The sequence below is a fragment of the Salmo salar genome, chromosome ssa11 (assembly GCF_905237065.1).
Source record: "Salmo salar chromosome ssa11, Ssal_v3.1, whole genome shotgun sequence".
NCBI lineage: Eukaryota > Metazoa > Chordata > Actinopteri > Salmoniformes > Salmonidae > Salmo > Salmo salar.
The window spans coordinates 1,025,013-1,045,859 of NC_059452.1; the positions used below are offsets into that span (position 1 = coordinate 1,025,013).

Here is a 20,847-nt window from a genome sequence, read left to right on the forward strand (position 1 = left end):
AATTCTGATCTTTTTTCAGATCAGCTCTGAAAAATATCTGGATTTGGTTGGTCAAAAGACAAATTTGTGAAAAAAAAGAAATCTGAATTGGGCTGCCTGTGTAAACACAGCCCCCATAGGCCTAGTTCACTTTTTTCTTAATTAGGGATTGTCGGGTTCACCTTGGGGTTATGATAGGGGCTGTACCAAATGTTTGATGTATTATAATAATTGATTATGCTTATGTTGTATTAATAGAAGGGGAGGGGTTATAAGAACCAGACTTGTGGAGGTCTACATTTTTTTTCTGAGGTCTTGGCTGATTTATTTTGATTTTCCCGTGATGTCAAGCAAAGAGGCACTGAGTTTGAAGGTAGACCTTGAAATACATCCACAGGTACACCTCCAATTGACTCAAATTATGTCAATTAGCCTATCAGAAGCTTCTAAAGCCATGACATCATTTTCTGGAATTTTCCAAGCAGTTTAAAGGCACAGTCAACTTCGTGTATGTAAACTTCTGACCCACTGGAATTGTGATACAGTGAATAAGTTAAATAATCTGTCTGTAAACAATTGTTGGAAAAATTACTTGTGTCATGCACAAAGTAGATGTCCTAACCAACTTGCCAAAACTATAGTTTGTTAACAAGAAATTTGTAGAGGGGTTGAAAAAAATAGTTTTAATGACTCCAACCTAAGTGTATGTAAACTTCTGACTTCAACTGTATATATATATATATATATATATATATATATATATATATATACACACACACACACACACACACACACACACACACACACACACACACAAAACCAGTCAAAAGTTTGGACCTATTCATTCAAGGGTTTTTCTTTATTTTAGCTATTTTCTACATTGAATTATAATAGTGAAGACATCAAAACTATGAAATAGCACATATGGAATCATGTAGTAAACTACATTTTTTCAAACTACTCAAAATATATTTTATAATTTGAGATTCTTCAAATAGGCACCCCTTTCCTTGATGACAGCTTTGCACAATCTTGGCATTCTCTCAACCAGCTTCATGAGGTGGTCACCTAGAATGCATTTTATTAACAGGTGCGCCTTGTTAAAAGTTAATTTGTGGAATTTCTTACCTTATTTACTTAATTATTCAGACCCTTTCCTATGAGACTCGAAATTGAGCTCAGGTGCATCCTGTTTCCAGACTTTCAAAGTTCTTGACATTTTCTGGATTGACTTCATTAAAGTAATGAAGGACTGTAGTTTCTCTCTGCTTATTTGAGCTGTTGTTGCCATAATATGGACTTGGTATTTTAACAAATAGGGCCATCTTCTGTATACCACCCCTACCTTGTCGCAACTGATTCGCTCAAACGCATTAAGGAAAGTTTTTTTTTTTTTATACATTTGCTTAAAATGTATAAAACCTGTTTTTGCTTTGTCATTATGCGGTGTGCAGATTGATGAGGAAAACAATTTAATCAATTTTAGAATAAGGCTGTATCGTAACAAAATGTGGGGAAACGGAAGGGGTCAGAATACTTTGAATGCACTGTACCTACATGTACGCTACGTCAGTGATGGAAATGTTCTTGTGGGTTGTCTGCACAAAGGAGTAAACCACACTATCACTCATTAGCAATTTGTAAGTACGCCCAGAACATTGCCCTGGGAACAAGTATCTCAGTTTTAAGGTAAGAAGCCTGGTGTTGTATCAGTCAGTCAAATACAGGAACCAACCATGCTTATATGACTTGTGTAGCAGTACAAAAGGACTGAAAGGGAACCTCCCCTTTGGAGTTTCATCTGGTTTGTATTTCATTTGTGAAAATCTCCACAACTTAATAAAGACTGCTTCATTTACCTTGAGTCCTTAGTTGTGAATTGCCACGACAGGTCACAAGACGCAGGCCTCCTTATTTTCCCTAGAATTTCTAAGTAAACACCCAGATACAGCTTTCTCCTATAGAGCTCAATTTTTATGGAATGGTCTGCCTATCCACGTGAGACGCAGACTCGACCATTAAGTCTTTACTGAAGACTCATCTCTTCAGTCGGTGCTATGATAGAGCGCAGTCTGGCCCAGGGGTGCGAAGGCGAACAGCAAGGGACCGGACTGATTAACCACCCTTGCTGTCTGACTGGCCGGCTCCCCTCTCTCCACTGGGATTCTCTGCCTCTAACCGTATTATGGGGGCTGAGTCACTGGCTTACTAGTACTCTTCCATGACGAACCTAGGAACGCATCATTTAAGTGCCGTACGTGATCTTCCTGTCCAGTTTTGCACCCCTTCAAGCTCGTGCAGTGGAGATCTTCGTGGGCTACACTCCGACTTGTCAGGGTTGTAGGTTGGTCTGTTGCTATCACTAGTGGAGTGGGGGCTGTGCTTTGGCAAAGTGGGTGGGGTAATATCCTGCCTGGTTGGCTCTGTTCGAGGGTATTGTCGAACGGGGCCAGTGTACCCATCCCCCGTTTTTCGACCTGCTCTTGATTTGGATACTAGTTTACTTGAAGAAAATCAGTGTGAATGTTAAACTAAATCAAAGAACAGTCAGTCAGTTTACTCAAGAAGTAAACTAGCATCCGAAACAGCATTCTACACGTTTGCCTAATAATTTTTTATTTTATTTTTTTAAGTACCCTTTGACCACCCATTTATTCATCTAAATCGAGCAGAGTTCACATCTATTTTCTCCAGTCTCCCCTCCAGCTATGATTAAAAGGCAGTGGACACTGACTGCCAAGCCCCCACCCAAAAAAAAATCATTACACAAAAGGAGTTAAGGACCCCAAAAACACATTCAGAAAATAAAAAATTTCATTTGGAGACTTTATAGAAGAATTTTATTTAATACCAAGAAACCTGGGGGAGGGGTGGGTAGCTCAGGAAAGAGGGGGACTCAAAACACTACTGTTCATACTGATTTACATTGACTGGGGACATGACCTATTAGTTAGTCATGGTTACATCCCAAATGGAACCCTGTATAGTTAAATACTTAGAACAAGGGCGCATAGTGAGCTACTTTTGACCAGAGTCCTATGCAGGAAATATGCAGCCCGTGTCTGGCAACAAGTACACCTTTTCTCTGGAACAAGCAGTGCGGACGATGGTCACATACACATGGTTTACACCCAGAACCACAGATCAAGTAGAGAAAGGCGGCGATTGGGGGAGAAGCATGGCACTTGACCCTCGTACAGCTTCAAAATATGGGGCTTTCAGGTTGGTGGGGGGGGTATTTAACACCGCCTCCATAGTGGAGGTCCCTGGTTGTGGCCTCACCGCCATACACCAACCACTGCCTGCCCATTTTTTTTTGTAAAACCATTGTTCTGATAAAATCAAAGCATAAAAATAAATGAAAGTACATATAAATCTCAGGTCCATTTGTAGTTTATTTTGTTAAATTGGTTTCCTTCGCTTGTCACTCTTCCTCGCTCTCGTTCCCCGGTTCTATGTCAGAATCGCCATTCACTTTTGATTCCATCCTCATGCCTTCCGCCTCATCATCCATAGTCTCATCCTCCTCCCAGTTCTGCACAGACCAGAAACGCACAACAGTGAGACACTTCACGCTTCATCATACGTCAACCTTCCAATAAACGCAATGTCAGTGAGAATGTGTTGGTTCAAGAGCAAAAGTACACTTTACAACACATCACTGTATAATATTCCTTTCCACCCAAAAATATCACTAGTCCTATGGACCCATAGGGGTGCACATTATATTGTTTTTTTACCAACTGTTTCCAACTTAAGCAAAGGCTTGGTGAAGAGTTGAATCGAGTGTTAGTGCTAGGGTAAAAAATATGCACGCACCCATTGGGGTCCACAGAACAAGGATTGGGAAACCTTCATATTTACTTGATAAAGCGTTTAACAATCCATCTGTATTCCATCCCACCCACAGCCCCTTTGGGTCATCAGAACCACCTACATCAGAATCCTCATCTGGAAGACCTTCGTCACCTGAAGCATCGTCTTCGTCAGAGGACTCTAAATTGAAGACAAAACAAAGCCGTCAGTCATAAAGCCACAGTCCAGACACTTTACAGCTTTATTATATTGAACAAAAATAAACAATTTCAAAGAAATTACTGAGTTACAACTCAAAGGAAAAGCAGTCAATTTAAAAAACATATTAGGCCCTAATCTATGGATCATGACTGGGCAGGGGTGCAGAATGAGTTTTTCCAACAAAAACAGCTTTATTAGACAGAAATACCCCCACCCCCACCTCAGATGATCATGCAGGTAAAGAAGCTGTGGTGAGTCCAGTTGGACGTACTGACAAATCTGAAATGTTGGTAGAGAAATGAACACTCAATTCTCTGGCAACAGCTCTTTTGGACATTTTTGCAGTCAGCATGACAATTGCACATGCCCTCAACTTTAGACATCTGTGGTATGTGTAGTGAAAACCACACATTTTAAAAGTGGCCTTTTATTGTGCACAGCACAAGGTGCACCTGTGTAATATTCATCCTGTTTAATCAGCTTCTTGATTTGTCACACCTGTCAGGTGGAACGATTATCTTGGCAAAGGAGAAATGCTCACTAACAAGATGTAAACAAATATGTACAAAATTTGAGAGAAATAAACTGTGCGTATGGAACACTGCTGCTCATAAAACATGGGACCAACACTTTACATGTTGCATTTCAATTTGTCAGTGTATATTGATTAGTCAGAACAGAGAAAGAGGAGACCACCAGAGAAATAGAGGAAGAGAAAGACCGAGAACACACTGAAAGAGGGAAAATAAGAGTTACGTGAGGAGAATAAACTGTTCAACAAAGCCCTGTGTTGAAGTGCACACATCCTCTCGAATGCTGTTGGGGAAACATCCTTATTTGCATTTGAATTCCCCCCCCCAAATAAAAGTGCGGCTGTGCTGTGACACTGGGGTCTTGACTGATTGCTTAATGTAATTCGTAGCGAAAGCAAATGCAAACAGGAAGTCAGCTATATTGTATAGAGTAGCAGTATTTATTTAGTTATCACTACTCATAGTAAAGAGAAATACAGAGGGAGGATGGTGTGTGTGGCGGCAAAGTTCAGGGTTTGTTTGGCAGCTAAGCAGAGAATTGTGTTTGAATACAGAACGGATTTATTATTTTCACTTCTACATAACCACAAATGGAGAGGTGCAGCTGCAAACACTGAACCCTCTGGAGAATACACTTCAACAGAATGGCCACCGTGAGGGTGTAATCCTTTAGGGCGTCTTCAAAGAAATTCTGCATGATCAGATTTAGAATTTGATACGATTTTGATAATCTGAGGTACATAAGGACCTTGTTTTATGTCTGGGGTACATGTGACCTCAAAGAAATATAAAGTGGCAAGTTAAAAAGGACAGGAAAGTCCATACAGCATCTGCATTAGGGCTGTCCCGACAGTCTCGGTCGACCAAACGTAGTCTGTTCTTTTGACCAATACATTTTTGACATTTATAGACACCTATGTTTTAATAAAAATCAACTACATGCGTCGAGCTTGTCTGATGCTTTAAGCTTACGGTTTGATGAAAAAAGACGAATGCCTCGAGGGCACCAGAGATCTAGATAAAACAGAAAATGTAAACTTGACCTGACTATTCTCCTCCTGGTTTTAGCAGATTCTGTCATTCTCCTGAAGATGCCGGTAATAGGCTTCATGAGGAGTCTGCTACCATTCATGTGGAATGTCAATTTACCTTACAATTTTTACCAATCTGGATTGCAGTTATGGTTTTCACATGCACATTAGCGAGTTACATTTCATTTATAGTAACCTCATCTCAAAATCATTGTCATGTAGTTACATCACAACTCTATCCAAAAGAAAATACAAAGTAACTTCTATTGACATTGCCAACCATGTAAAAATAGCCTACATAAAGCCAACAAATAAAAACAGCCGGCAGGTAGAAAATATCCCGATACAAACATTTGCTATAAATCACATTGCAGACATGTCATGTTTAGCCAATGAACTTGCAACATTGTATAAAATATTTCGGGGACCTCAGGAGTTTTCCGAGCCAGTGAGCTTGGGACATACAGCTGTAGGAGATTTGCTTAGGGATAAGCAGCAATGCTCGACACCCCTCAGCCTGGTTCCTCTCTAGGTTTCTTCCTAGGTTTTTGCCTTTCTAGGGAGTTTTTCCTAGCCACCGTGCTTCTACACCTGCATTGCTTGCTGTTTGGGGTTTTAGGCTGGGTTTCTGTACAGCACTTTGTGATATCAGCTGATGTAAGAAGGGCTATATAAATAAATTTGATTTGAGATATATAAAAAATCTTAGCTGACATGGGATAATTGACTGGCAATCAGTGAGAAACAGTTGATGCACAACCAAAAATTTCAAAAATTGCACCTTGTGTATTCTACTATTCTAACGCTCAACAGTAAATTGAAACTCCGATTGACATCCTAAATATACAGTAGCAGTCAAAAGCTAACACCTACTCATTCCAGGATTATTTATTTTTACTATTTTCTACATTGTAGAATGAAATGACACGTAGGGAATCGTAGTAACCAAAAAAGTGATACATTTTATATGGGAGATTCTCAAAGTAGCCACCCTTGGCCTTGACAGCTTTGCACTCTTGGCATTCTCTCAACCAGCTTCACCTGGAATGCTTTTCCAACAGTCTTGAAGGAGTTCCCACATATGCTGAGCACTTGTTGGCTGCTTTTCCTTCACTCGGCGGTCCAACTCATCCCAAACCATCTCAACTGGGTCGAGGTCGAGTGATTGTAGGGGGCCAGGTCATCTAATGCACCACCCTACCCCTCTCGGTCAAATAGCCATTACACATCCTGGAGGCATGTTGGGTCATTGTCCTGTGAAAAAAAAGTGGAGCTAAGCGCAAGCCAGACCCAGTGGCGTATTGCAGCATTGAATTCTACATGTTGGTGTCCTTTAGACCATGAAGGCCTGATTCACACAGTCTCCTCTGAACACTTGACGTGTCTTACTTGAACTGAAGCATTTATTTGGGCTGCAATGTCTGATGCTGGTAACTAATATAGTTATACTCTGCAGCAGAGGTTACTCTGGGTCTTCCTTTCCTGTGGTGGTCGACATGAGCCAGTTTCATCATAGCGCTTGATGGTTTTTGCAACTGCACTTGAAGAAACATTCAAAGTTCTTGACATTTTACAGATTGATAGACCTTAAAGCACACCTGTTAATTGAAATGCATTCCAGGTGACTACCGCATGACGATGGTTGAGAGAATTCCCAGAGTGTGCAAAGCTGTCAAAGCAATGTATGGCTACTTTAAAGAACCAAATATATTTTGATTTGTTTAAAACTTATTGGGTTACTACATAATTCCCATGCTATTTTATAGTTTGTCTTCACTATTTATCTACAAAGTAGAAAATACAAATTAAGAAAAACCCTGGAATGTGTAGGTGTCCAAACTTTTGACTGGCACTGTATGCATGTAGGCGCGCACACACAGTGCCCTCCACTTATATTGGCACCCTTGGTAAATATGAGCAAAACTTGCTGTAAAAAATGTCTGCTTTTTATCCTCTTGGTCTTTCAAAATACCTAACCTTTAATTAAATGAAATAAATATTATTCTCCGAAACATGTGCCACAATTGGAACCCCTAGAAATTCTTGAGTAAAATGTAAGTATATTTCCCATGCATATTTTACATGTTTAAGTTCACCTGAGTGATTGAAGTGGTAAGCCATGACTTCCTGTTTCACTGGGATATAAATGAGGCGACATACAGGCCAAGTTCCCATAGTCAACCATCACTATGGGAAACACACGAGAATACAGTAATGCTGTGCGACAATTGTTGTTGACATGCACAAATCAGGAAATGGCTATGAGAATATAGCTCAACGATTGAAAATGCCCATTTCCACTATCAAGGCAATAATTAAGAAGTTTAAAGCAACTGGAAAAGGTTAACAATCAGCCTGGAAGAGGACACGTGTCTCTTAACCCCACGCACAGTGAGGAGGACGGTTAGAGTGGCAAAAATAATCTCCAAGGATCACAGCTGGAGAATTGTAGATGTTAGTTGGGTCAGAAAGGTGGTGTCTGGAAGTTTTGGAGACTATGTAACCACAAGATGTTTGGGAGGTTTGCCATAAAATTGCCTGTGCTGTCAAACTCAAGAGCCTATAGTTGGCCAAACGTTACTGGAACTTTCAATGGGACCGGGTTTAACAGTCAGATGAGACCAAAATAAGAGCTTTCTGGAAACAAACACCAGAGGTGGGATTGGCATAGCCAGAAAAATAATCATGCAGAAAAGTACCTCATCCCCACCGTGAAGTATCTTTGATGTTTTGGGACTGTTTTTCTTCCAAAGGCCCTGGACAACTTATTAGGATACATAGTATCATGGACTCCAAGAACCAGCAGATTTTAAATCAAAACCCGACTGCCTCTTCTAGGAAGCTTAAACTGGGCCTTGGTTGGATCTTCCAGCAGGAAAATGAACCAAAGCACACCTCAAACTTAACACAAAAATGGTTCCCTGACCACAGAATCAAGGTTGCCATGCCCTTCCCAGTCCACTGGCCTAAACCCCATAGAAAACCTGTGGGATGAGCTGAAGAGGAGAGTCCACAAGCATGGACCTCCGAACTAAAGGATCTGGAGAGATTCTGTATGGCGGAATGGTCTCAGATCCCCTGCCATGTGTTTTCCAACCTCATTACACATTATAGGAGATGACATCTTGGCAAAGGAAGGTTGCACACAGTATTAAATGAAGGAGTGCCAATAATTGTGGCACACATGTTAAGATGTTTTTTCATTTAATTATTTTACTTTAAAAGTTAGTTTTGTGAAAATTTCAATGCAAGACCGAGTACAGCCGGTTGTACTCATCTTTACCAAGGGTGCCAATATTAGTGGAGGGCACTGTGTGCGTTTTTGTTTCTGGAAAATTGATTCGAGCGCCTTCAAAAAGGGGGCCACCAGTTTCGGACCCCTGATTAACATAGTTGAATTCGGAAGTTTACATAAACCTTAGCCAAATACATTTAAACTCAGTTTTTCACAATTCCTGACATGTAATCCTAGTAAAAATCCCATTTTAGTTCAGTTAGGATCATTTTATTTTAATGTGAAATTGACATAAATTAGAAACTTTATCGAACAAAAGAACATTTATTGTGGACCTGGGATTCCTGGAAGTGCCTTCTGATGAAGATCAAAGGTAAGTGAATATTTCTAATGCTATTTATGATTTCAGATTACTCCAAAATGGCAGGTATCTGTATTGCCTAGTGTATTTTTCTGAGCGCAGTACTCAGATTATTGCAAAGTGTGCTTTCCTCGTGAAGCTTGTTTAAATCTGTCACAGCGTTTGCATAAAGGAGATGTTCATCTATAATTCTTTGAATAACAGTTTAATATTTTAGCAACTTTTAGGATGAGTATTTTTATAAATTGTAGTGCTGATTCACCGGCAGTATTGGAGGCAAAATATTTTCTGAACATCACGCGCCAATGTAAAAAAGGCTGTTTTTGGATATAAATGTCAACTTGATCGAACAAAAAAAATGCATGTATTGTGTAACATGTCCTAAGAGTGTTATCTGATGAAGATCGTCAAAGGTTAATGCTAATTTTTGCTGAATTTCTGGTATGTGACAACTATCCTTGCTAGGAAAATGGCTGTGTGGTTTTTCTTGTGTTGGAAATGTCCTAACATAATCCAACTTTATGCTTTCCCCGTAAAGCCTTTTTGAAATCGGACAACATGGTTACATTAAGGAGACGCATCTTTAAAATGGTGTAAAATAGTCCTATGTTTGAGAACTTTGAATTATGACATTGTGGTTTTGAATGTGGCGCTCTGATTTTTCACTGGCTGTTGAATAGTGTGAACCGTGGGTGGCCCACCTGCCCAAGAGAGGTTAACAAGAAACTTGGAGTGGTTGAAAAGAGTTAGACTCCAACCCAAGTGTACGTAAACTGCCAACTTCAACTGTATGACAATAGATACAAATACTGCAAAAATAAATGTTGGTACCCTTCAAATCTGTGCCGAGAATCATGTCTCGGAGCGTTACGGTCAATTCCTTTGACCCCACGGCTTGTTTTTTTCTTTTGTCATGCACTGTCAACTGTGGGGACCTTATATAGACAGGTGTGCGCCTTTCCAAATCATGTCCAATCAATTGCATTTACCACGTGTACTCCAATCAAGTTGTAGAAACGTCAAGGATGATCAATGGAAACAGGACGCAAAAAACTCTAAACCCGTTTACACTGTCATTATGGGGTATTTTCTGTAGATTGATGGAGTAAAAAAAAATCTATTTTAGAGTAAGGCTGTAACGTAACAAAACGCGGGAAAAGTCAAGGGATCCGAATACTTTCCGAAGGCACTGTACATATATAAACTCACCTAAAACAATCTCGATCGAGCAACTGCCTAACAACCAAAGAAAGACAATTTGGGGTGAGCACTAATCTGCATACCCATTGGATCTGTCAGTTCCATGGGGATATGCATTTAGATCTAGCGTTTGTGTTTTGAATTTTGTACCGTGAGCAGATTGTGTTAACTGTAGCATATAGCCTCCCAGTGCTTAGTTTCAACTAATGCATATTTTGCCTAGTGGTGCATGCTGTTGAGTTTGCCACGAGACAAATGTAACCAGTCACACAATCCTAAAATCTCCTAAGAAATTAGGTGCCGTTTGTCTTACAGTAATGTTATACTATTAGGGTTGTAACAATTCACCGATAAGCATTTGTCCCCGGTTCAAATGTTAAAGATGAGTGCACCGGTCCGCGGGAGCAAAAACAGATCCAAATTAAGCACGCATAAGTCAGAGAACCTAAACAAAAAGTCTACGATTGTTTATTTACTGAAATTTTTATTTAAAAAAAACAACCCTTACCTGTTGTGACAATTGATGAGCCCTCTCCTTCAGTTCAGTAGCCTAACAAACTGTCACGCATGTAACTGCGTATTACTGTCAGATAACTGTGTGCCCAGTGCTGGAGACAGCTGCTCAGGGGTAGGCATGTCCTGCTCTAATAGGCTAGTCATACTTCCACATGGCACAGTCGGCATTCGCACGTTTGTAAAAAGGCTTTTGCACGTTTGTAAAAAGGCTTTTGCAATGTCGAATAAGCTTAATTAGTTGAGTGACAACCAATGTTAAATGCTGGGTCATTATTAGTGTGGAAAATTGTGGTTGTAACAGTTGTGTAGCCTACCAGAGTGGATACAAGTTTTCAATCATTCAGATTTTATTTAGATTGTTCCATTAAGAAATAGTTTTGGTAGTGTTGCTTTAACCTCTCTAGGGTAGGTGGGACGCAATCGTCCCACGCTATTCAACAGCCAGTGAAATCTGAGCGCCAAATTCAAAACCACAAAATGTCATAATTCTGAAACATATGACTATTTTACACCATTTTAAAGACAAGACTCTCGTTAATCTAACCACACTGTCCGATTTCAAAAAGGCTTTACAGCGAAAGCAAAACAGATTATGTTAGGAGTACATAGACAAATAACCACAGCCATTTCCAAGCAACTAGCATGCATCACAAATACCCAAAACACAGCTAAATGAAGCACTAACCTTTGATGATCTTCATCAGATGACACTCCTAGGACATCATGTTACACAATACATGCATTTTTTTGTTCAATCAAGTTCATATTTATATCTAAAAACAGCATTTTACATTGGCGCGTGACGTTGATAAAATATTTTGCCTCCAAAACAGCACTACAATTTACAAAAATACTCTTCATAAACGTTGATAAAATATTAAACTGTCATTCAAAGAATTATAGATGAACATCTCCTTTATGCTAACGCTGTGAAATATTTCAAAATAACTTTACTGGGAAAGCACACTTTGCAATAATCTGAGTACTACGCTCAGAAAAATACATCAGGCAATACAGATACCCGCCATTTGAGTCACCTAAAATCATAAATAGCATTAGAAATATTCACTTACCTTTGATGATCATCAGAAGGCACTTCCAGGAATCCCAGGTCCACAATAAATGTTGTTTTGTTCGATAAAGTCCATAATTTATGTCCAAATACCTCATTGTTTGCGCGTTCAGTAAGCTTCTCCAAATGTAGGAAGCGCGCCAAATATTTCACGACGAAAAGTCAAAAAGTTATATTTACGTTCGTAGAAACATGTCAAATGTTGTATAGCATCAATCTTTAGGGCCTTTTTAACATAACTTCAATAATATTCCAACCGGACGATTCCAATGTCTTGAAAAACGCTATGGAACATAGCTACCTCATCACATGAACTCATGTCATTTTCTGAGTCACCAACTTCCCGGCCTTCTTGTTCGCTCTCTGTTCACTGCAAAATCCTGAAACAAGGTTCTAAAGACGGTTGACATCTAGTGGAAGCCTTAGGAAGTGCAAAATGAACCCCAAGTCACCGTGTGTTAGATAGGCAATGACTTTAAGACTACAAGCATCAGATTTCCCACTTCCTGGTCGGATTTTTCTCAGGTTTTTGCCTGCCATATGAGTTCTGTTATACACAGACATCATTCAAAGTTTTAGAAACTTTAGTGTTTTCTATCCAAATCTACTAATATGCAAATATTTGACTATGGGCCCGAGTATTAGGCAGCCTACTGTGGGCACGCTCTTAATCCGAAATCGAAAATACTGCCCCCTATACCTTAAAGTTAATCGTTAAATCCCTATACGCTATTATATTCACTTTGTTACGTAGAACACCATCAATATGGAATCTTGCCAACATTAATTCAGCTTTGATACAACAAGCACCCGTCACCCAAGTAGCCTGTTCTCTATGAGTAGAGCAGAGTGAGCGTAAAGAAGAGAAACCACTACCTGTGGAGAAGCTTAGGGACCTTCAGCTGTCGGGCAGAAGGGACCAGAAAAATCTGAATAGCATCTGCAGCCACTCAGTAGTAAAAAATAAAATAAATAAATGAAGCCTGCTTTCCAAACCAGAAATGCAAATATGAACATCCCCTACAACTGAGTGCCCTGATAATCTACAAAACGGCAACCTGTTGCAGCCTTACCCAGCCCATCCAGGGCTTTCCTCACTGGCTCCACACACTCCATCCCCAACCCGCAGCAACAGGCTTCAGAGCACAGCCACCTGATCAACAATACTTATGAACTTATGAAGCCAAACCATACCGTCGGCAGGAGTAATGGAACGCGTCTAATTAGGTCATGAAAATACATTCCATGCGGTTCAATAAACCATGGTATACAGCGCTATAATTAGAGACAGTGTCGAGTGTTGTTCACTGAAAAGACGTGTGGGGGGCTTTGAATTGAACGCCACCACTGTGGCGTCGGTCACCCAGTATCAGGAGTAATCATAGTTTGGCGTGCCCTGCTGTGTATTAGCCAGTCTGACTAAGGATATGCAAATGTCCTGGAATGCCAGCAATTAGAGAAGAGAAAGAGCTAGGAATAACAATGCAACATGGTACAGTAAAAGAGACAGCTTAGTCAGAGGAGATCCTTTGCGTATATCAAATACAATGTCTCTACCATTGGTGTCAATCCATTACCGTAAATCTTCCTTTAATAGCCCCAGCGTTTATATGCTTAAAATCACTGGAAACAGGTGATTAAAGACAGGCTTCTATTTGAGCCAGCATCTTTTCCCTTAATGCATATGGTGTTTGCAGAATTTTAGCATTTTAATACAATAAACTGTTATTTACAAATTCTTACCTTTTCTTTCCTCTTAGTAATCGTCTATAAAAAAATCCTGGATTTTCTAGTTCTTACTTTCGCCACAAGAAGGCCATCTGCCAATTTCTTGGAGTCTGTTGTCCTGAAGTTTACTGTTTGCCAGTTAGCTAGCAGTTCTCAGCTTCTCGCAGCCAATGGCTAGCAGTTTTATTAGCGATTAAAAACGAATGATTGCCATAAATTGTTTTAGTCATTACTAAACTATTTAATGTAACAAATCAGACAAACCTGGTAAACAAGTCATGGTAATTAATAGTAACCATGCAAACACATTTAGACCGGGAGTTTATTTGTTGAAATGTGTGCCGTTGCCCAGCTATATAAAAAAAAAGGGACAAATGGTGCATTAAAATTTCTTAATTTGCGCTAACATTAAATTGCTCTCCTGCGCTTTCAAATCAGTGTCAATGAAGTGAAGGATATAAAAGGAACTGAAATGCACAGAGTGATAGTGAATGTATGAAGAGAAAATGGAAAAAAGAAACAGAAAGTGGGCAGTGTGGCCATTACCCTCTTCATAGACAAGCTTAGCCGTGTGGTCCACGTCTTTGACTTCGTTGCCGCTGTCGCTTGTCGCCACCTGGTGGAGGGAAGAAATTATTTAAAGGCAGGGGTTGCCACAAGTGGGGAAACATGTAAACATTAAAGTGGCGTTATTTATAATGACTAGTGATACCTTTAAGTCCGTTTATTTAAGTGGCCAGAGATTTGAGTCCATGTTGGCAGCAGCCTCAATGTTAGTGATGGCTGTTTAACCTGTTATGGCTAGGGGGCAGTATTTTCACGGCTGGATAAAAAACGTGCCCGATTTAATCTGGTTACCACTCCTACCCAGTAACTAGAATATGCATATACTTATTACATATGGATAGAAAATACCCTAAAGTTTCTAAAACTGTTTGAATGGTGTCTGTGAGTATAACAGAACTAATTTGGCAGGCAAAAACCTGACAAGGTTTCAGGCAGGAAGTGGCCTGTCTGACAAGGTGTCGTTCTTCTTGTCTCTGTTTATTGAAGAGTGAGGATCTTAGCTGTCCCGTGACACTTCCTACGGCTGCCATAGGGTCTCAGAAGGAGGTAAAAAGCTGAATCGTGGCTTTGCAGGCTCTGGCTGAAACAAAGTAGCGTGTTTGGGTAGTGGCTGGTTACAGTACTGTGAGACTCAGGCGCGTGCCCGCGTCGACCGAATGCTTTGTTTTCTTTCCTCTGTTTAGCTAAAAGGAGATTCCCGGTCGGAATATTATCGCTTTTTTACAAGAAAAATGGCATAAAAATGGATTTTAAACAGCGGTTGACATGCTTCGAAGTACGGTAATGGAATATTTCGATTTTTTTTGTCACGAATTGCGCCACGCGCGCGACCCTGATTTACCATTTCAGATAGTGTCTGGGACGCACGAACAAAACGCCGCTATTCGGATATAACGATGGATTATTTTGGACCAAACCAACATTTGTTATTGAAGTAGCAGTCCTGGGAGTGCATTCTGATGAAGACAACAAAAGGTAATGAAACTTTTATAATAGTAAAGCTGATATTGGTGAGTGCTAAACTTGCCGGGTGTCTAAATAGCTAGCCCGTGATGCCTGGGCTATGTACTTAGAATATTGCAAAATGTGCTTTCACCAAAAAGCTATTTTAAAATCGGACATATCGAGTGCATAGAGGAGGTCTGTATCTATAATTCTTAAAATAATTGTTATGCTTTTTGTGAACGTTTATCGTGAGTAATTTAGTAAAATGTTAGCGAATTCCCCGGAAGTTTGCGGGGGTATGCTAGTTCTGAACGTCACATGCTAATGTAAAAAGCTGGTTTTTGATATAAATATGAACTTGATTGAACAAAACATGCATGTATTGTATAACATAATGTCCTAGGGTTGTCATCTGATGAAGATCAAAGGTGAGTGCTGCATTTAGCTGTCTTCTGGGTTTTGGTGACATTATATGCTAGCTTGAAAAATGGGTGTCTGATTATTTCTGGCTTGGTACTCTGCTGACATAATCTAATGTTTTGCTTTCGTTGTAAAGCCTTTTTGAAATCGGACAGTGTGGTTAGATAAAGGAGAGTCTTCTTTAAAATGCTGTGAAATAGTCATATGTTTGAAAAATGGAAGTTTTTGTATTTTAGGAGTTTGTATTTCGCGCCACGCCCATCATTGGATAATGGAGCAGGTGTTCCGCTAGCGGAACGTCTAGATGTAAGAGGTTAACAGTCTGATGGCTTTGAGAAAGAAGCTGTTTTTCAGTCTCTCAGTCCCAGCTTTGATGCACCTGTACTGACCTCGCCTTCTGGATGATAGCGGGGTGAACAGGCAGTGGCTCAGGTGGTTGTTGTCCTTGATTTTTTTGGCCTTCCTGTGACATCGGGTGGTGTAGGTGTCCTGGAGGGCAGGTAGTTTGCCCCCGGTGATGCATTGTGCAGACCACACGACCGTCTGGAGAGCCTAGCGGTTGAGGGCGGTGCAGTTGCCGTACCAAGCGGTGATACAGCCCGACAGGATGCTATCAATTGTGCATCTGTAAAAGTTTGTGAGTGTTTTTGGTGACAAGCCAAGTTTCTTCAGCCTCCTGAGGTTGAAGAGGCGCTGCTGCGCCTTCACTACGCTGTCTGTGTGGGTGGACCATTTCAATTCGTCTGTGATGTATACGCCGAGGAACTTAACTTATCCCACTTCACTACTGTCCCATCGATGTGGATGTGCTCCCTCTGCTGTTTCCTGAAATCCACGATCCTTTGTTTTGTTGACGTTGAGAGGTTATTTTCCTGACACCACACACTGTCCAGATGGGATAGGGCAGTGTGATGGCGATTGCATCTGTTGACTTATTGGGGCGATAAGCAAATTGGAGTGGGTCTAGCGTATCAGGTAGGGTTGGAGGTAATATGATCCTTGAAAGCACTTCATGATGACAGAAGCGAGTGCAATGGGGTGATAGTCATTTAGTTCAGTTACCTTAGCTTTCTTGGGAACAGGGACAAAGGTGGCCATCTTGAAGTATGTGGGGACAACAGAATGGGATAGGAATTGGTTGAGTAAGTCCGTAAACACACCAGCCAGTCTGTGCATGCCCTGAGGACGCAGCTAGGGATGCCATCTGGGCCAGCAGCCTTGCGAGGGTTAATGCGTTTAAATGTTTCTCACGTTGGCCACAGATGAAAGCCCACAGGCTTTGGTAGCGGGCCGTGTCAGTGGCACTGTATTGTCCTCAAAGTGTGCAAAGAAATTGTTTAATATGTCTGGGAGCAAGATGACGTCCGCGACGGGACTGGTTTTCTTTTTGTAATCCGTGGTTGACTGTAGACCCTGCCACATAAGTCTCGTGTTTGAGCAGAATTGCGGCTCCACTTTCTCTAAACTGACGCTTTGCTTGTTTGATTGCCTTGGCTGGAATAGCTACACTGTTTGTATTCGGTCATGTTTCCAGTCACCTTGCCATGATTAAAAGCGGTGGTTCATGCTTTCAGTTTTGTGCGAATGCTGCCATCAATCCACAGTTTCTGGTTAGAGAAGGTTAAATGGTCACAGTGAGTACGACGTCGCCGATGAACTTGCGAATAAACCCGCTCACCGAGTCAGCGTTGTCTCAGGCTATCCAGAACACATTCCAGTCCACGTGATCAAAGCAATTCTGAACCGTGGAATACAATTGGTCAGACCAGCGTTGGACAGACCTGAGCACAGGTGTTTCCGGTTTTAGTCTTTTGACTGTGAGCAACAAAATGGAGTTATGGTCAGATTTGCCCTAGGGCGGGGGAGGGCTTTGTATGCGTCGCTGAAGTTCAAGTAGCAATGATCCAGAATGCTAGCAGCCCATGTCGCGCATTCAATATGCTGATAGAATTTAGAGAGTCTCGTTCTCCGGTTAGCTTTGTTAAAATCCCCGGCTACAATAAATGCTGCCTCAGGATACAGTTTACATACAGTCCAGTGAAGTTCTTTCAGGGCCAAAGAGGTATCTGCTTTTTGGGGGGGGTGGGGGGGTATACACAGATGTGACTAATTGAAGAGAATTCTCTTGATAGATAATGCTGTGGGCATTTGATTGTAAGGAATTCTATGTCAGGTAAACAAAAGGACTTGAGTTCCTGTATGTTGTGGATACACCATGCGTCGGTAATCATAAGGCATACACCCTCGCTCTTCTTACCAGAGAGATGTTTGTCGTGCGATGCATGAAGAAACCCGGTGGCTGTACCTACTCCAACAACATATCCCGAGTGAGCCATGTTTCCGTGAAACAGAATGTTACAATCTGATGTCTCTCTAGAAGGCAACTCTTGCCCTAAATTCTGCCTCTCCTGCAGTAGGCCGCCAAGTCTGTCTCTCCTGCAGTAGGCCGCCAAGTCTGCCTCTCCTGCAGTAGGCCGCTGGGATAAGATCCCATGTCCAAGGTGGAGGTCCAAACAAAGGATTTGCTTTCGGAAAGACATATTCCTGGTCGTAATGTTGGTAAGTTGTCATCGCTTTCATGTCCAATCGCTCTTCCCGGCTGTATGTAATAACACTTGACATTTCTTGGGCTAACATAGGAAACTTACCGTTTTTTTATGTACTTCGTATTATTTCTTAAGGACCTGAAGCAAGGCGACCATCTGTCAGCGCCAGAGTCTGAATACTCGTAAGTTGTTTATTTTTTGTATACATCTTCAAACACACACAAAAAAAAACATTTTCCCACTGTCATTATGGGGTAGTGTGTGTAGATTGAGGGGGGGGAAAAAATGTATTTCATACATTTTAGATTAAGGTTGCAATGTAACAAAATGTGGATTAAGTCACGGGGTCTCAATACTTTCCGAATGCACTGTATAGTGGAAAGCCTTACCAGAAGAGTGGAGGCTGCTATGGCAGCAAAGGGGGGGCCTTCATATTAATAGCCATGATTTTAGAATGAGAAGTTAAACGAGCACGTGTCCACATACTTTTGGTCATGTAGCAATTATTACCCAGTTCTGAAGACTAGACTGCTTCTATCCAACCCATGATGAAGGCCTATAAACTAGATAACGACTGTAAGCCCATTCTTCAGTAACCGCTCCATCATGTGCGCACCACAGACAGGCACAAACTTCTTATCCTCCACTAGAAAGGAATATTAGAAAATATTTTACATTGCTTGCATTTAGTCTCTGCCCAGGCTTTCAACATTGTCATCTATCATGAGCCACCCATTGCCTTCAATTTGACACTTTTGGGGAGTTGATTTATTGTTTGATACATCTCCCCCTACCCAATAGGGGTGATAGCATCGTATATCAAATGTTTTATGGGTACATAATCACAATAGGACAAACGTTGACATTGCCCAATCCTACTGGCACACCAGATCTGTCCAATAAACTTTAAAACATTTGTTTTTTTATTCTGAGAACCAGGGTTTGGTAGGGACAAAGGGCACATCAAACACAGGGAAAGGCTCTCTTCACTGTTCCTGTAGTATCAATGACCCGGCCATCAAAGGGTCAGTCACTTTTGATATAGGGTAGTAGTGGTTTCAGTGTCTCATCCATCTCAAACAGTTTCACCAAACCTCTACTCGAGTGCCCCCAACCAGTTCCACTTATGAGTTATTCCAGCATTAACACACCTGAATGAACTGGTCAACGAATCACAGCCCTAGAATAAGTGGGCCAAGTTTCGGGACCCATCTGTGTGTAGAGTAATGGGAATGGCACTGGCAATCAAATAATACATTTGTGAAAGATGAACTATTTTGCTACAACTGCTGAGACGTACCTGTGTCATGAGCAGATAGAGCTTGCCGTGCAGCTTGGTCAGCTTGTGGAACATCTTGACTCTACTCTCAATCATGTGGTACAGCACTCCCAGCTGAAACACCAGGTCTGGCAACTGGTACAGAGGATGGAACACACAAATCAGCATTTATGAAAGCATTATTCCTTGGATTTGTTAAAATGAAGATTAAATGTTGGCCTGTCATTCTGTCAATAACAATCTGAGTATAACTAATTTCTCAAGAGCAAGGAATTCAAAACTCAAATCCCCTATGATTTGAGGGCTACTGGTTATTTTCAAAATGTAACCTTTAACTAGGCAAGTCAGTTATGTACAAATACTTATTTACATTGACGGCCTACCGGGGAACAGTGGGTTAACTGCCTTGTTCAAGGGCAGAAAGACAGATTTGTACCATGTCAGCGCAGGTATTCGATCCAGCAACCTTTGTTACTGGCCCAACGCTCTAGCCACTAGGCTACCTGCAGAGTGTTCTAGAAAAAAGAGATGCATACCTATAAAGGCGAGGTGCTGGCTAGCGGAGTAGAAAACTAGAAAATAAGGGAAAGCCGCACACTCTAAGAGCTCAGATGCAAAAATGTAATAACCAACGTTGACAGCAAAGCTGTCTTCATCAGGGTATCACAAACACTGCGAGATGAGTCATTTATATAGTGTCAAGAGACACACAGGTGTTTGTAATCATGGCCAAGTGTGGCCTAATATCATTGGTTAACTCAAATATATATATAAAAAAAGGCATACAAAAAGAAAAACAAATGGAAAGCATACGATCGTAGTCTAAAATGTATCTAACAAACAATTACAAATGCAAAATCACAATAATGGCTTCAGATCAAAGTCTATGTTGAGACCGAAGGGAGCAAGGGTCTTTAAATTAAAGATCCAGGCAGCCTCTCGTTTTAACAATAAATTATCAAGGTCACCCCCTCTCCTCGGGAGGGTGACATGTTCGATGCCAATATAACGCAGAGACGAAATCGAATGGTTTGCTTCCAAAAAGTGGGCCGCAACTGGGTAAGTCAAGTTTTTGCACCTAATGGTGCTACGATGCTCTGAGATACGTACTTTTAATTCACGCTTAGTTTTACCCACAATTTTTACCACAAGGACAAGTTATAAGATAAATAACTGCCTTTGTGGAACACGTAATAACACCTTTAATTGGGATAGATTTCCCTGTTTGGGGGTGTTTGAAGGATCTACATTTATAAGTGCCATTGCATTGAGCACAGCCATTACACTTGTAATTTCCATCCAGTATGGGCGCAACTAGACGTTGTTCAGGAATATCTTGGGGTGGTAAATCAGTGTACCAATTGGTCTCTGAGATTTCTGCCCCGCGAGAATACGACCAGGGGAAGGTCAGAAAACAC

At 41.0% G+C, this 20,847-nt stretch overlaps 1 protein-coding gene across 1 annotated transcript in view; it reads right to left on the bottom strand.

Annotated features, from left to right (window-relative positions):
- Positions 1-2,802: 2,802 nt before the first annotated feature.
- wdr43 (WD repeat domain 43) overlaps positions 2,803-20,847 on the bottom strand; it is a 49,928-nt gene continuing 31,883 nt past the window's right edge. The window contains exons 14-17 of the mRNA XM_014126147.2: positions 19,451-19,564; positions 14,219-14,288; positions 3,917-3,975; positions 2,803-3,514 (exon numbers count right to left, since the gene is read on the bottom strand). Of these exons, the coding sequence (XP_013981622.1) occupies positions 3,404-3,514; positions 3,917-3,975; positions 14,219-14,288; positions 19,451-19,564 (354 nt within the window). The 3' untranslated portion in view covers positions 2,803-3,403. The remainder of the gene's footprint in view (positions 3,515-3,916; positions 3,976-14,218; positions 14,289-19,450; positions 19,565-20,847) is intronic.